Raw genomic sequence first — 17,321 nt, forward strand, 5'->3', positions numbered from 1 at the left:
TAAATATCATTACAACCCCTACCTCAAAGTATTAACTGAAGAAAATGGCTCATTTTCTGTATAACCAGATGTTTTTACAACAGTTTCGCAAAAAAATTGAGTACTTTTTTTTACAGGTACCCCACACATGTTACAAGCACAAGGCTACTTAACACAGTGGTACTAGATGAAATAAAATTGCATACATGTTTAGCCCAGATGAAACTTTTTTTTTTACAACCGACACACTCACATTTATAACCAATCACAGGACTTGTGGTGTTCACTTCTCTATCAAAAGTTGTACGAGGTGCACCTCCAACTTTGACCCAGCCGGAAGTTATTTGGTTTAGTACTACCTGTAAGCAAATGACCCATCCACAGCAAAACATTACCTAGAGACATTGCGAATTGATTTACCATTATTAACCGGGTTAATACACTAAATTATCACATGGGTTTATGCATATATTTTGCATCCAGTTCCGTATGTGGAATGTTTATATGCAATAAAGTTTTATCTTTTAACTTTTTTTTTTTATAGAGGATAATAAACGAGTTCCCAGTTATTATCTAATTTATGTCCCGTGTGAAATAATTTTCATTTGTCACCTCGAACTTTGACCCAGCCGGAAATTATTTGGTTTAGTGCTACCTGTAAGAGTAGAGAGAAGCATATACGTGGTGGTAACGAGTTTCTGCTTTTGTACTATATGTCACAAAATGTTTAAATAACAGTTGCGATTAAAAAAAAACATTTTCTACCTCAAAGTGTGTTTGACATCCAATAGCCGATGTGTAATTTTGTGCTGGAGTGTCGTTAATATAAAACATTCATTCATTCATTCATTCGTTCATTAGTTTACCTTTGCTTGACACCCAATCATAGAACGCGATCCAAACATTAATTTGTTGAAACTTTATGAATGGTCAAACAAATGCTTAGTTACCTTTAACCCAAATAAAACGAATGTATTATTGTTTTCTCTAACCAAATTAATTAATGAATCATGTCTTGTATTTGGTGACACAACTTTAAACAAATCAAAAACGCATAAACATTTAGGTTTAACTTTAGCAGATGATGCAAAATGGTCTAGTCATATTCTAAATGTATGCACATCAACATCGGTAATGATCTCAGTATTAAGGAAATACAGACTCTAATGCGAATATATAGTACTTTCATTCGTCCCGTCCTAGAATATGCTTCAGAGGTCTGGGATGGCTGTTCCCAATTAAACGCAGATAATTTAGAAAAGGTACAACTAGAAGCTGCAAGGGTAATCACTGGCATGCCTAAATTTGCTCACGTAATTCGCTATATATTGAAACCGGTCTTACAACACTTAGTGAAAGGAGAAAAACAAAAAAACTGTGTACAATGTTTAAAGGGACATTCCTGAGTTTGCTGCAATTTATAAGATGTTATCGACTAACAGAGACTTTTTAACGATTGAAATTACATATCAAATATATGTTTTTGCATAAAATATTAGTGGCTGTATATTAAACGTATTTCTGATCGTTTTAATATTTGTACTATGTTAAATTTCATTTTATTTCCTAAAATATATTTTTTCGTACGTACGAAATTATTTGAAGACGAAATCCAGTTTGGGCTTCTTACAAATATTAAGACGACCAGAACCACATTGAATATACAGACACTGATATTCTAAACAAGAAAATATATATAATATATGTAAGTTTAATCGTAGAAATATTTTATTAGTCGAAAACATCTTACAATGCCGCAAACTCGGGAATGTCCCTTTAAAATAATGAAAGGAATGACTCCCGATTTCTTAACTAATTGTATTCCACAAAGATTAGAAGAAAGGGTTCCTTATATGTTAAGAAATCGGGAGGACATATCTACACCTTTTGCTAGAACCTGCTTATTAAAATTATCATTTATTTATTCAGCAATTGATTTATGGAATAATTTAAGCCCAGCAATTAAAAAGTGTGAAACAGTATCGTCTTTCAAAAAAGCAGTAACACCAGTGGTAAATAAAGTTCCATATTATTTTTCCTGTGGAACTAGATTACGACATGGATGTAGCCCTTTAAACGCCGATTTGTACAGATGTGGACTTACAACAGACCCTTCATGTAACTGTGGATACAGATTAGAAAACAATATCCATTTTTTCTTACAACGTAAACAATATGAACAATCGAGACTGATTCTATGTAATTCCTTACAGCTTTTTCAACCAATAGATTTACAGTTACTGTTATATGGCAGAAGCACATTAAGCGATGCCAGTAATAAAGAAATATTTACTTATGTACAACTATATTTTTAAAAACCTCATCGTTTTGATTAATAAATTATTATTTAAATTACCAAAAGGATTATTTGTAAATGTGATAGCGAATTTAACTGCATGTGATGTACTATTTGTGTAATCTTTTGTATCATATTTGTTTTTCTTTCCTTTACATTCTTTTGTATACAATACATTTCCTTACACTGGTTATCCTTGAATGTATACATGTAGTTTAAATTTACAGCTATGTAATATAGGTCGCCATGTATTATTGTATGAATATAGAAGAGGGCCTTGTAAGTTGTCAAACTTGTGCCCGATTCTTTTGTTCTCTGTACAATAAAATATGTTTGCAATCAATAGCCGATGTGTATTTTTGTGCTGGGATGTCGTTAAACACCCATTCATTCTTTTTTCATATTCATTATTTCAATAAAAAAATACACTCAATATATATACTAGTAGCCCCTTTAAATATTATCTTCATTCGTAATTGTCATGCACATGCTTTATGATACAAAGTGATTTCGTGATATCCACAAATAAAACCAGTGTATATAAGGCTGATCACTTTTGAAACAAATAGTGTTTTGTTAGACCGAGGTAGTGGTACAAATACATACAGTTTCTAGAAGCGGGTATTATTTTGACAGAAAGATGAGGTTTTGCTTCTGGATTATATTTGTGGGTGCAATGTCTTTATGTAAGTATGTTTTAGTGATCTTACACCAACATTTATTTTGTGCTGCACTCGAAAGAGTTCCCACTGTCTGTTTTCCCCTCTTATTCTATCTCTCACATCCTCTCTCTTTTTTTTTTGTCTTCTTTTTTTTGTGTGTGTCTTTGTATCTCACTATCTTTGTATCTATGTCTCCCAGTCTCTGTCTTTCTCTCACTTTAATACCGGCCTCGGTGGCGTCGTGGTTAGGCCATCGGTCTACAGGCTGGTAGGTACTGGGTTCGGATCCCAGTCGAGGCATGGGATTTTTAATCCAGATACCGACTCCAAACCCTGAGTAAGTGCTCCGCAAGGCTCAATGGGTAGGTGTAAACCACTTGCACCAACCAGTGATCCATAACTGGTTCAACAAAGGCTGTGGTTTGTGCTATCCTGCCTGTGGGAAGCGCAAATAAAAGATCCATTGCTGCTAATCGGAAAGAGTAGCCCATGTAGTGGCGACAGCGGGTTTCCTCTCCAAATCTGTGTGGTCCTTAACCATATGTCTGACGCCATATAACCGTAAATAAAATGTGTTGAGTGCGTCGTTAAATAAAACATTTCTTTCTTTTTTCTCTCACTTTACAACCCTTGCCCTAACCCTAATATTGATACCTTATAGCCGGGGTGTCGTTAGACATTCATTCATACATTCGGGGCCGTAGCTCGCTCGATGCTCGGACGGTGTGGGATCCCCGTCTGTGGGCTATTTCTCGGTCCAGCCAGTGCACCACGACTGGTATATCAAAGGCCGTGGTATGTACTACCCTACCTATGGGATGGTGCATATAAAAGATCACTTGCTGCTAATCGAAAAGAGTAGCCCATGAAGTGGCGACATCGGGTTTCCTCTCTCAAAATCTGTGTGGTCCTTAACCATACGTCTGACGCCATATAACCGTAAATAAAATGTGTTGGGTGCGTAGTTAAATAAAACATTTCTTTCTTTCTTTCTTTCTTTTCATTCATTAATTCATTCATACATTCCCCCCCCACCCCCCACACCCCCCCACCCCCCCCCCCCCCCCCCCCCTTCTTTATTAAACGTTCTTGGAGGTCAAGGTTCATGCAAAGTGGCTGGACGTGTTTTTGTGTGCTCTTAGAAAAATGTCGTTATTTACTTATTTTTAACTATACGTAACACCAAGCACAATACCAGGATATTGTCAAAGTGATAGAGGAACGTATCAGATGAAAGACAAGTTTTTTTAAAGTTATATTTTGAAGATTTTAACCATAAACGTTTTTGAAATAGCAGGGTAGACATTATCCCCCACACCTTTCCAGCTCACGCTTCGCGTTAATTGTGAACTGTACTCATGGGCTTCACAGCTCACAGAGTCAGAAAATCAACTTCAAATCGCCGATTAGGCTACACACAGCAGACAAGTGCAACACCACCACCCCACCACCCTCAATCTGATTTACAATCGGTTATAGAACAGCTTCAAGTCATTAACGACGGACAGCAAATCATCACTTAGGAGAAAAAAGCTCAAAAGATGAAGGACGAAGGAAATGTTTTATTTAACGACGCATTCAACACATTTTATTGACGGTTATATGGCGCCAGACATATGGTTAAAGACCACAGAGATATTGAGAGAGGAAACCCGCTGTCGCCACTTCATGGGCTACTCTTTTTGATTAGCAGCAAGGGATCTTTTATATGCACCATCCCACAAACAAGATCGTAAATACCACGGCCTTTGTTACACCAGTTTTGGAGCACTGGCTGGAACGAGAAATAGCCCAATAGGTCCACCGACGGGGATCGATCCTAGCTCAAAAGAGTAGGCACGTCTGGCGCTTGAAACAAACAAGAATGAAATAATCCATTGTCCAGATGAGAAAATCGAAAAACTAGAATCAAGGGTCCTTACTTTAGAAACTGAGAAAGATAAGATGGGAAAGGTTGACAGAGGCAGCCCCCCCCCCCCCCCCCCGCCCCTAAATTTCACGACAGTTATAATTTTATTATATGTTAATTTTCATCCACCTCCAAACCTTCCCCAAAGTCCCCTTGGCATTCCGGCTCATGTCATTGCCCCCCCCCCCCCCCCCCCCCCCCCAAACAAAAAAAAGAAGAAAAAAAAGAAGGATTTTCTGGATCCGCCACTGGTTGTTGATGTGCTACAAGCCAAATGCAATACATTAGAAGCTCAGGCTAAACTGACTTCGTGTAAAAGTGATCTGACTATGAAAAGACTTAATGAACAATACACTAGAAAAGACAGCATGCGTATGTTTGGAGTGAAGGGTCTCAACAAAACCGAATCGGTCGAAGAAACTATGGACGCAGTAGTAGAGGTTTTGTCAACAATTTTAATTTTTCAGATAAATTTTGCAAATACAAATTGCACATAATATTTATTTGCACAGTTTGTTTCATTAAATCTATGAAGGTGACAGAAATCAAATTTGTATCTTATAATTAATCATTTACTGCTTTACTAATGTGTAAAATATGTGTAAAATATGAAACAAGTGCAATGTTATTTGTTACTATAGAAAGACATTTAAAGGGACACACCCTAGTTACGGCTAGTTGTTAACCATTACGGCGTTGTTTTTCGCTATTAAAACAATTTTTTCACAAATAAAATTGCACTTTACTTACCGTTTATTATTTAGAATATACATTTCCATTCACCTGAAGTGTTTTTTGGTAATCCTGGTAATCCTGGTAATCCTGGTGTTTGTAATACCACAAAATGCATTTTTCGTATTTCATAAAATGGCACGGGCCCTCTGAGAAAAAAACGTTGAGCAGACAAGGTCTAATCTATTTTTAGAGGGGATATTTCCATTTCAATGTTACAGACGTTGGTATACCACGTGACCGTTATCATTTTGGTTCGGTTTGTTTTCTCGTGCACGGTTCGCGCAATCAACATCCGATTTGTTGTCGTTTGCTTGTTGTTCATTTGTGAGATTTTTCTTCACAGTTCGTGAACATTTTCAGTAACAATATAGTTCAGACAAGTAAGTGTCTCAATACAAAACGTTACAAACCTTTAAAACCAATAATTTTGCTAAGTCTTACGATATCTGGAGAGGATACAACCAGGACAGAACAGTTGGAACATGTCCAAAAGAGGTGAAACGAACGCACCCCAAGTCTGTCACATTTGTCGTGACGTAGACATTGTTGTGCTTCGAGCGACATCTACCGGTGACATCAGAATACTAACTTTCAATATTATTTCAAGCAATCGAGACATGGGGATTCCCATGGTATTTATCGATATAAAACCTGCTTTTTCACTCCATTTGATAAAAACGTGATCTAAGTGTGTTACAGGTTTGTAGATTAACCAAATTATAATTTATTTTCGCTGGATGGAACTAGGGTGTGCGGCTTTAATGAAATAGCCTAACCAAAATACATTCTGTACGCGTGGCGACTGGTCGAGATGCACGGGTCAGGTCAGTAGGTCAGGAGGTCAGGTCTGTGTATGACGTCAGCCATCGACAGCTGGCTTTGTTCTTAAAGGAGACCGGCCTCGGTGGCGTCGTGGTTAGGCCATCGGTCAACAGGCTGGTAGGTACTGGGTTCGGATCCCAGTCGAGGCATGGGATTTTTAATCCAGATACCGACTCCAAACCCTGACTGAGTGCTCCGCAAGGCTCAATGGGTAGGTGTAAACCACTTGCACCGACCAGTGATCCATAACTGGTTCAACAAAGGCCATGGTTTGTGCTATCCTGCCTGTGGGAAGCGCAAATAAAAGATCCCTTGCTGCTAATCGGAAAGAGTAGCCCATGAATTGGCGACAGCGGGTTTCCTCTCAAAAGCTGTGTGGTCCTTAACCATATGTCTGACGCCATATAACCGTAAATAAAATGTGCTCAGTGCGTCGTTAAATAAAACATTTCTTTCTTGTTCTTAAAGGAATACTACACTCAAAAACTGAGTATAAGGTTTTATGTATTGTTGTTTGTAAATTAAGTTCTGGGACGATTTGGCTGGATGGTAGATGGTCATGGGCGTACGACCGGGGGGGGGGGGGGGGGGGGGGCAGTGGGAAAACAGTGGGGAAAATTCGGGCAGTTTTTATCTGGGTAACATTTCGGGCAAATCAACCCCTCCAGCCCCCCTAAATCAAAGAGTCCCCATACGCCCATGTAGATGGTTAGGTGACAGTATGTGCGTGTATGTATGTGGGTGGGTGGGGATTAATTATTGATGTAATTAGATACTAACATAAGTCCGAGTAATAGGTGACGGTCTGTGGGTGTGTGCGCGTGTGTGTGTGTGGGGGGGGGGGGGGGGGGTAATTATTGCTGTAATTAAATAACGTATAAATATGTCTGAGTAATCTACCGCTATTATAGCTTAGGAATCCGTCATTACCGCTTGCGGTTATATTTATTATTATCCTATAGCTTACCCATGATTTATTACCCCAGCAGGCACTCAACGCGGAAAATAAAAATCATAATTTCTCACCGAGAACTTATCATGCATTGGTCTAACGAACAATACTATTGGATGATTTGAAGCTTACAAACCAATGACCTTGTCGGTACTAATATGATGTCATCACGATTTGGCAAACACACACAATGACGTCATGTAGTTTAAAGAATTTGCGTTTACGGCTGTTTGTTTTTGGTGTTAAATTTATGACAAAATGTCATTTTAGTGCAATTCATTATAAATTTTGTACCAGAATAAAGATAACTTTTCTTTTTGAAAATGATCTATGAAGTTAACATGATTAAATAACAGAGTTATAGCAATACTGAGAACAGTGCGTAAAGTGGTTTATATCGCTTCTATACGTATACCTGCATGTGTGTCGAAAATAAAGGCTTTTAGAGAACAAAATAGCTCAGGTAATAAATAGAATAACAAACTCGGTACCAGTTATCAAATTTATGTCCCTCGTGAAATAATTTTCATTTGTCACTCGCTAAAGCTCGTGACAACTGAAAATTAGCTCGTGACAAATGAAAATTATTTCACACGGGACATAAATTAGATAATAACTGGAAACTTGTTTATTATCCTCTATAAAAAAAGAAGATAAAAGATAAACTTTATTGCATATAAACATTCCACACACGGAACTGGATGCAAAATATATGCATAAACCCATGTGATAATTTTGTGTATTAACCCGGTTAATAATGGTAAATCAATTCGCAATGTCTCTAGGTAATGTTTTGCTGTGGATGGGTCATTTGCTTACAGGTAATACTAAACCAAATAACTTCCGGCTGGGGCAAAGTTGGAGGTGCACCTCGTACAACTTTTGATAGAGAAGTGAACACCACAAGTCCTGTGATTGGTTATAAATGTGAGTGTGTCGGTTGTAAAAAAATAATAGTTTCATCTGGATAAAAAAAATATGCAATTTTATTTCATCTAGTACCAATGTGTCAAGTAGCCTTGTGCTTGAAACATGTATGGGGTACCTGTAAAAAAAAGTACTCGAATTTTGTGCGGAACTAGGGTAGTCATAGACGCTACCCGTTATATCAGAAACGAGCAGCTTGACCCCCAATTTTTTCTGATTCACTTTAAGTGTGAGGGGTGGTAGTATTTATATCCGTGGCGTTTATGTCGATTGATACGCTGCAGGTAGGAGTTTTAGCCACATATGTTACTATTGTCGTCTATGGGATTTGATTTAGTAGTATACACCCTACAAGCCAATAAGACCTGTGTACCTGAGCGTAACGTTTTCAAAGATTTAGTTACAATTTAGTCAAACTAATTTGTGCTAATAGTGATGACGTCATATTATCGACGGTGGCGACCTTAGCCTGCTTAGTACTGTGATTTACTAAAAATTGAATTAAAATGTTATATTGTATGTGTTATAGGATAAATAGAATTCGCTACTCACGTTTATTTTAATATGTAAAATATCAACCTCGTCTAGTTAATCGGTATTTGTCTCGGTAGAGCCTCGACAAATACCGATTAACATAGACTCGGTTGATATTTTCCATATTAAAAAATACTCGTGACGAATCCTCTATTTATTATTATTATTTATTATTATTATTATTATTTTAATTTTTATTCTTGTTTAAGGTTCCAGCATGACGTCTGTTCCGTCATGTAGTTACAGCGATGAATGCACTGAAACCGGAAAGTCTACACTTTTGGTGTTCGAGAAAGGATCTAGCGAGTGGTGCAGGTTGTTAACGTTATACACACGTGTAGGCAGATGTCGGGTTCTGTCGGTGTTTTCTTCCTTTATTGCTTTAACCTTTCTTTTGTGCTCTGTTGTGATTGTGTGTGATTGTGTGTGTGTGTGTGTGTGTGTGTGTGTGTGCGTGTGTGTGTGTAGGTGTGTGGAGAGTATTTGTGTATTTATTTTTTCAAATTGTTTAAAAAAAAAAAAAAAAGTGCTTATTTTGGGGGTTTTTTCCCTTTCTTTTAAATTTTTTTTTCTCTCTTTTTTTCTTTTTCTTGTACTTGTATGTGGTTTGTTCTGATGTTTTTGATTGTTTGGTTTGTTTTATTTGGCTCTAATTTTTGTTTGTTTTGGTGGATGTTGCAAGGTAATTTGTTTGTTTGTTTTTTGTTTATCGTTTGTGTGTGTGTGTGTGTGTGTGTGTGTGTGTGTGTGTGGGGGGGGGGGGGGGGGTGATCGGGGAGGAGGAGGAAGTTTGTTTTTTCGTATTTTGGTTTTGTATGTTTTCGGCTTTGTTGGTTGTTGTTTTGTTTTTTGGGGTTTTGGGGTGTTTTGTTTTTGTTTTTTTACTTTATTATTTTTTTTCCAGGTTTATAAGAACTAGTTAAGGTGGGAGTACACACAAATACTAATCATATTCGTATTTAACAAAAAGGGGTGGGTACAAACCCACTGGCGCTCATACTGGCATAAAATGTACCACACTGCAGCCTTTTGTACAATAGCTTGTCCATGCAAATTCCGACAAGACACTTGAGCTATATACAGACGCGGATCGGGGGGGGGGGGGGGGGGGGGGGGTCTGGACCAGAGAGTTGATCTTGACAACGGGAATATACTTCAAATCCATCTAAAGCTATCTTCAAATATGAAAATCCCACCCCCCACCCCACCCCCGCTAAAATTCCTGGATCCGCCCCTGATATATTGTGTTCATTAAACTGAAACGATTAAAGTTTAAAGTTTTTGTTTAACACTACTATAGCTAATTGATTATATTTATTAATCGTCAGCTACTGGATATCAAACATTTGGTAATCCTAACATAGTGTTAAAGAGGAAACCAGCTACTTTGTTCCATTATTAGCAAGGGATCTGTTATGTACACCATCCCAAAGTCAGGATAGCACATGTCACTGACTTTCATATATCAGTCGTGGTGCACTGGCTGTAACCAGAAATAGCCCAATGGGTCCACGGACGGGGATCGATCCCAGACCGACAGCGCATCAGGCGAGCACTTTTCCACTGGGCTACGTCCCGCCCCTTAAACCAAAAGGAAGGGAAAGAAAGAAATGTTTTATTTAACGACGCACTCAACACATTTTATTTACGGTTATATGGCGTCAGACCTTTGTTGAACCAGTTATGGATCGATGCAAGTGGTTTACACCTACCCATTGAGCCTTGCAGAGCACTCACTCAGGGTTTGGAGTCGGTATCTGGATTAAAAATCCCATGCCTCGACTGGGATCCGAACCCAGTACCTACCAGCCTGTAGACCGATGGCCTACCACGACGCCACCGAGGCCGGTCCGAAGGGAAAGAATATATTATGTTTTACGGTACCTGGGCACTTTTTTTAATGTATTATTATACTCAGTGCACTAAATTATGCTGGGTCTAGACCGTGCTGAGCGAACTTTCTATGGGGGTTCGGATCTTGCTCTCCGGAAAATATATATTTTTAAACTATTAATGAAATAATAACGACAACGCAACAGCTACAATAATAATTCGCTTTGAGCAGGTGAGGGGTTTTGACACCAAACGTCCTCCTCTGCACTAGTGGCGTAGCGTGGGCGGGGCCACTGGGACGGCGCAAAATTCTGGACTAGTGGAAGGGACTCGGGGGAGTGCTAATGGTCCACTGGTTAGGGGGCGCAATATTTGCCTTGCCCCGGGCGCCGACAACCCACGCTACGCCACTGCTCTGCACACGCGTCTGCAATGCGACGTATTTTCATTTCATTGTAAGTTGAATTTTGTCTGTATAATGCATTCAACTAATGTTCAAGAATACTGTCCTGGACACATACCTCGGCTATCTAGAATGTCTGTCCAGACCGACACATACCTCGGCTATCTAGAATGTCTGTCCAGACCGACACATACCTCGGCTATCTAAAATGTCTGTCCAGACCGACACATACCTCGGCTATCTAGAATGTCTGTCCAGACCGACACATACCTCGGCTATCTAAAATGTCTGTCCAGACCGACACATACCTCGGCTATCTAGAATGTCTGTCCAGACCAGAAGGTTAATGGTTAGTTGTCAGTGATTAGTGAGATAGAGAAGTTGGTTGAGTGCCCACATTGTATATCGTTACTTAACCATATGTCTGACGCCATATAACCGTAAATAAAATGTGTTGAGTGCGTCGTTAAATAAAACATTCCTTTCTTTTGTATATCGTTAGAAAGTTAGAAGTTTGTTTTGTTTAACACCACCACAATATTCATTAATCATCGGCTATTGGATGTCAACAAAGAAACTGTATGATATATATGCGTTTCTTGTATATCCAGCGTTTATAAATATTACTTTGAGTGTATGATGGCGGCATCGTCCATCTGTTCGATCGATGAATGTTTGATACAGAGTCGACTGACCGAGACTCGTGAATACTGCCAGGAAGAATGCCTCTGGGATGGTACGTATTAACAATTAAAAATACGATCTGTGTACAAAATGAGGTCAAAACATTTAGATAGGATATTGAATGCTCTCTACATAAACTATAGATCTCAATATTATCCTCTTGTCTTGTATGCTTTATACAGAACTCTACATTAACTATAGATTTCAATATTATCCACGTGTTCTGTAGTATGGTACAGAACTCTACATAAACTATAGATCTCAATAGTATCCACTTGCCCTGTAGGATGATACAGGAGTCTACATAAACTATAGATTTCAATATTATCCACTTGTCCTGTAGGATGGTACAGAACTCTACATAAACTATAGATCTCAATAGTATCCACTTGCCCTTTAGGATGATACAGGGGTCTACATAAACTATAGATCTCAATAGTATCCACGTGTCTTGTATGATTTATACAGAACTCTTCATAAACTATAGATCTCAATATTAGCCTCTTGTCTTGTATGATTTATACAGAACTCTACATAAACTATAGATCTCAATAGTATCCACTTGTCCTGTAGGATGATACAGAACTCTACATAAACTATAGATCTCAATAGTACCCACTTGCCCTGTAGGATGATACAGAACTTTACATAAACTATAGATCTCAATATTATCCACGTGTCCTGTAGGATGATACAGAACTCTACATAAACTTTATATCTCAATATTATCCACTTGACCTGCAGGATGGTACAGAAGTCTACATAAACTATAGATCTCAATAGTATCCACTTGTCCTGTAGGATGGTACAGAACTCTACATAAACTATAGCTCTCAATATTATCCACTTGACCTGCAGGATGGTACAGAAGTCTACATAAACTATAGATCTCAATAGTATCCACTTGTCCTGTAGGATGGTACAGAACTCTACATAAACTATAGATCTCAATCGTATCCACGTATCTTGTATGATTTATACAGAACTCTACATAAACTATAGATCTCAATATTATCCTCTTGTCTTGTAAGCTTTATACAGAACCCTACATTAACTATAGATTTTAATATTATCCACTTGTCCTGTAGGATGGTACAGAACTCTACTACATAAACTATAGATCTCAATAGTATCCACTTGTCTTGTAGGATTTATACAGAACTCTACATTAACTATAGATTTCAATATTATCCACTTGTCTTGTATGATTTATACAGAACTCTACATAAACTATAGATCTCAATAGTATCCACTTATCTTGTAGGATGATACAGAACTCTACATAAACTATAGATCTCAATAGTATCCACTTGCCCTGTAGGATGATCTAGAACTTTACATAAACTATAGATCTCAATAGTATCCACTTGTCCTGTAGGATGGTACAGAACTCTACATAACCTATAGATCTCAATATTATCCACTTGACCTGTAGGATGATACAAACTCTACATAAACTATAGATCTCAATAGTATCCATTTGTACTGTAGGATGGTACAGAACTCTACATAAACTATAGATCTCAATAGTATCCACTTGTCCTGTAGGATGGTACAGAACTCTACATAACTATAGGTCTCAATATTATCCACTTGACCTGCAGGATGGTACAGAAGTCTACATAAACTATAGATCTCAATAGTATCCACTTGTCCTGTAGGATGGTACAGAACTCTACATAAACTATAGATCTCAATCGTATCCACGTGTCTTGTATGATTTATATAGAACTCTACATAAACTATAGATCTCAATATTATCCTCTTGTCTTGTATGCTTTATACAGAACTCTACATTAACTATAGATTTCAATATTATCCACTTGTCCTGTAGTATGGTACAGAACTCTACATAAACTATAGATCTCAATAGTATCCACTTGCCCTGTAGGATGATACAGGAGTCTACATAAACTATAGATTTCAATATTATCCACTTGTCCTGTAGGATGGTACAGAACTCTACATAAACTATAGATCTCAATAGTATCCACTTGCCCTTTAGGATGATACAGGGGTCTACATAAACTATAGATCTCAATATTATCCACTTGCCCTGTAGGATTTACACAGGACTCTACATAAACTATAGATCTCAATATTATCCACTTGCTCTGTAGGATGATACAGAACTTCGCATTAACTCCCAATATCCACTTGTCCTGTAGAATAGCACGTGACTCCACATTAACTCTCATTATCTACTTGTCCTGTAGAATGATACCGGACTCAATACTAACTGTCAATAGCCATTTGTCCTATAGGATCATACAGTACTCCATATTAACTCTAAATTCGAAAAAATATATATATATTTACTTTACCCACCTGGATATTTTTGTTGAAAGAATAAAGCAATATTTTTTACGATTTTGAGTTGACAAGTTGTCAGAACAAACGATTTGTTCTACACTCAGACTACTTGTCTCGGACAAGCGAGCAAGCATTTATGTATGCTTGCTATTTCCTCCTTCGAAACGAATACAGTCGTCGAACACTGGATGGGGTTGGGGTAAATAACGATGAGTTCCATCCTACGATCCTACAACAGGGGGGTCGGGGGGGGGGGGTGTATACTAGGAGGCCTCCCCCAGAAAGAAGATTGGTTAAATGTAAGGTTAGGGTTAAGAAAGTCATAAAGTAATGATAAGAGTAATTACATTGGTCAAAAGGTTAACTTATAAAAAAAACCTGCAAATATTTTCGGGTATATGTATATGCATAGTGTTTTTTTTTTTTTTTTTACAAATTATTTATTTATCTTCGCCGCAAAAAAAATATAAAAAATAAAATAAATATAGCTGTATGCTATTTATGCCTAATACAAATCTATGGAGGACACCTTGATGGTCAGCAAAACGCAGCATCTTATGTTAACCAATGAAAACGCTGCTTGATAATAAAGGCCCATGGGTTGTTACAGGATCCCAATTCCCACGTGCTAATAATGCATGTGAAGCACGTGCACATATTGGCTCAACTTGGATGGGTTGACGATAGTCGTGCTGTATTTGTGTATGCTATACACTACTGAGAAGTCATGCACAGATTAACAGATGCCCAACGTAATAGTGCAGTAGGCCGAATGGAGGCCGGGGATTTTCTACCATTGCTTGTGTACTGAATGTGACACACACCACTATATCGAGACTTTGGGACAGATACCAGCAAACTGGAACATCACGTGATCGCCCCAAATCCGGTAGACAACGTGTGACGACGGTGGGGTAAGGTCTCGCTACACAGATGTCATCTGCCATTGGAACCCATGTTAAATTGCCCAACTTCGAACGAAGATTGCCAATAGAATGGGTTCTCATTGGCACTAACAACATACACCATTTCGAACATACATTATATAAGCATTTATTTTCACTCCAAAATTGAGAGCTTTTCCGCCTCAGTTTTTTGCTATATGACCGCATCTGGCTGTAGTACCGGTCCGATCAAGTGGTTCATTAACCGATTCACTCCGGCTGTCTCTTGCGCTGTATACCAATGTCCCAAAAGGTCGATGCACAATATTACAAAATAACATGGGTAAAATACAGCCACAAGGCTTACCATTAAATATACATATTGTTTTAATTATTCACCATTTCCTAGAAGTGAATATGTGAACCATAACATGTGTCACAATTAGGAACTATAGTGGACCGTCATCAATCAACTCTCACCCGGAAGTGTTCTGTGTAGTGAGACCTAAGACCGGTACATACGGTTGCGACATTTACGACATAGGTTCTTAACAGCTTCTTCTACAACAAACACTATACCTGAACTACGTAGGATTTCCGATCAAACTATGAGAGAAAACATCTACGTGAAGCTCGTATTTGACCAAGAATGCCTGCTAGAAGAATAATACTAACACAGGAACATCGTCAACAACGGCTTCTTTGGTGCCGACGATGCAGGTTGTGGCGTGTACAATAATGGAGAAGCGTTTCCAAATAGCTATGAATATTCCGATTCATGCTTCGTCGAGCCGACGTAAGAGTGAGGGTATACAGGTGGCGTAATGAACGTTATGCAGCTAACTGTGTACAAGAAGTCTGACAGATTCGGCGGTGGGAGTGTCATGATGTGGGCAGCCATTTGTCACACCGCTAGGAGAAACCTAGTGCGTAGTCCAGGCAAATTAAATGCGAACATATATTGCAACGTAATTCTGCAGCCACACGTTATTCCGTTTCTGAGCGCTAACGTTATTTTTCAGCGCGAAAATATATGATCGATCACACAGAGTACGGGCTGTTACAGCATTCCTCAACCAAAACAACGTAATAGTGCTGCCCTGGCCTTCCAGATCGCCGGATCTGAACCCAAATGAACATTTGTCGGACGGACTGGATCGACGTGTGAGACGACGTGAACCTGAACCACAAACAGAACAACTTGTCCAGGCACTGCAGGAATAGTGGACTGCAATTCCACAGCAAGAAATCCAGGCATCAATTCGTTCCATAGGCAGCAGGTGCCAGGCAGTCAGCAATGCCATTGGAAGTCATACAAGCTATTCACTAAATATGACCTTGACATTTTATTGATGTCGTTTCTAACATTACAGTGGTTGGTATACATCCATCAATATTGTTATGATGACGTGTTTCGAAGTCCGACTCCGATAAAGGTCTTCAGAACTCTGTGCTTCTATTTACATATTGCAATAAATTGCCCAATTAATTTGACTATTCTTTTCTTTTTTGACGAGTATATATGAAACAGTTTCCAGCATATCTTGACAAAAGCATCCCCCTTTTCCCCAAAGATAATCCTTTTTTTTTTTCACAAACAGATTTATGCACTGCATATTCAGTTGATTGCACTAACACCACCACCACCAGTCAGCTAGATTCAACAACAACTGAACAACCATCGATACAGACATCTACGCCCACCATGGACTCGGCTATCCAGTCCTCAACAATCGACTTGAAAGATGTCTATGGAAACTCCAGCAAGCTAAATGATGATGGTGCAAAGAGTGACTCGATGATGGTTCAGATTTCGTGGCTTTATATAGCAGTGCTGATGAACTGCGTACTGTTTCAGTATTTGGAATGAAGATAATTTGACTGAAATAAGATCTTGCTGGCACCCCTCCCGTCTTTGTCACTATTAAACCACGTGCATGTAAAATGTTTAGGGTCACATTTACGAAGTCTGTTTTCCTTAAACATCATTTGTTTTGTTTTTTGTTTTTTATAACAAATACTAATAACACATGTAGGTGATGACCAGGGCCCCATTCCACGAAGCGATCTTAGCGCTAAGATCACCTTAAGTGCATAACTACCCTATGCACTGAAGGCGAATTTAGTGCTAAGATCGCTTCGTGGAACGGGACCCCAGGTCATCACCTATATGCCATAATAATCCAATGAAAATACAAAACAGCACAATTGAAATCCATTGCTGTGTGACGTGCGTTAACCTGAAACTGATTGCTCTGTAATGTATAAGTTAACCTGAAACTGATTGCTCTGTGACCTATAATGTAACTTGAAACTGATTGCTCTGTGACATGTACGTTAACCTGAAACTGACTGCTCTGTGACATGTACGTTAACTTGAAACTGACT

General features: G+C 38.5%; 1 protein-coding gene across 1 annotated transcript; it reads left to right on the forward strand.

Annotated features, from left to right (window-relative positions):
* Positions 1–5,174: 5,174 nt before the first annotated feature.
* On the forward strand, positions 5,175–16,975 carry LOC121389624. Its single transcript, XM_041521264.1, has 4 exons — positions 5,175–5,286; positions 9,026–9,131; positions 11,664–11,788; positions 16,535–16,975. The coding sequence occupies exons 2-4, from the start codon at positions 9,034–9,036 to the stop codon at positions 16,801–16,803; spliced, it is 492 nt and encodes a 163-aa protein (XP_041377198.1). The 5' UTR covers positions 5,175–5,286; positions 9,026–9,033; the 3' UTR covers positions 16,804–16,975.
* Positions 16,976–17,321: the final 346 nt, after the last annotated feature.

This window comes from Gigantopelta aegis, chromosome 15 (assembly GCF_016097555.1).
Source record: "Gigantopelta aegis isolate Gae_Host chromosome 15, Gae_host_genome, whole genome shotgun sequence".
Classification (NCBI taxonomy): Eukaryota; Metazoa; Mollusca; class Gastropoda; order Neomphalida; family Peltospiridae; genus Gigantopelta; species Gigantopelta aegis.

What these genes read in the sequence shown, in the direction of transcription:
- LOC121389624 (XM_041521264.1), top strand. Translation starts at nt 9,034, where the DNA reads ATGACGTCTGTTCCGTCATGTAGTTACAGCGATGAATGCACTGAAACC. An exon ending in GGATCTAGCGAGTGGTGCAG is followed by an intron (nt 9,132 to 11,663) that starts GTTGTTAACGTT and finishes TTGTATATCCAG; the next exon opens with CGTTTATAAATATTACTTTG. An exon ending in GGAAGAATGCCTCTGGGATG is followed by an intron (nt 11,789 to 16,534) that starts GTACGTATTAAC and finishes TTTCACAAACAG; the next exon opens with ATTTATGCACTGCATATTCA.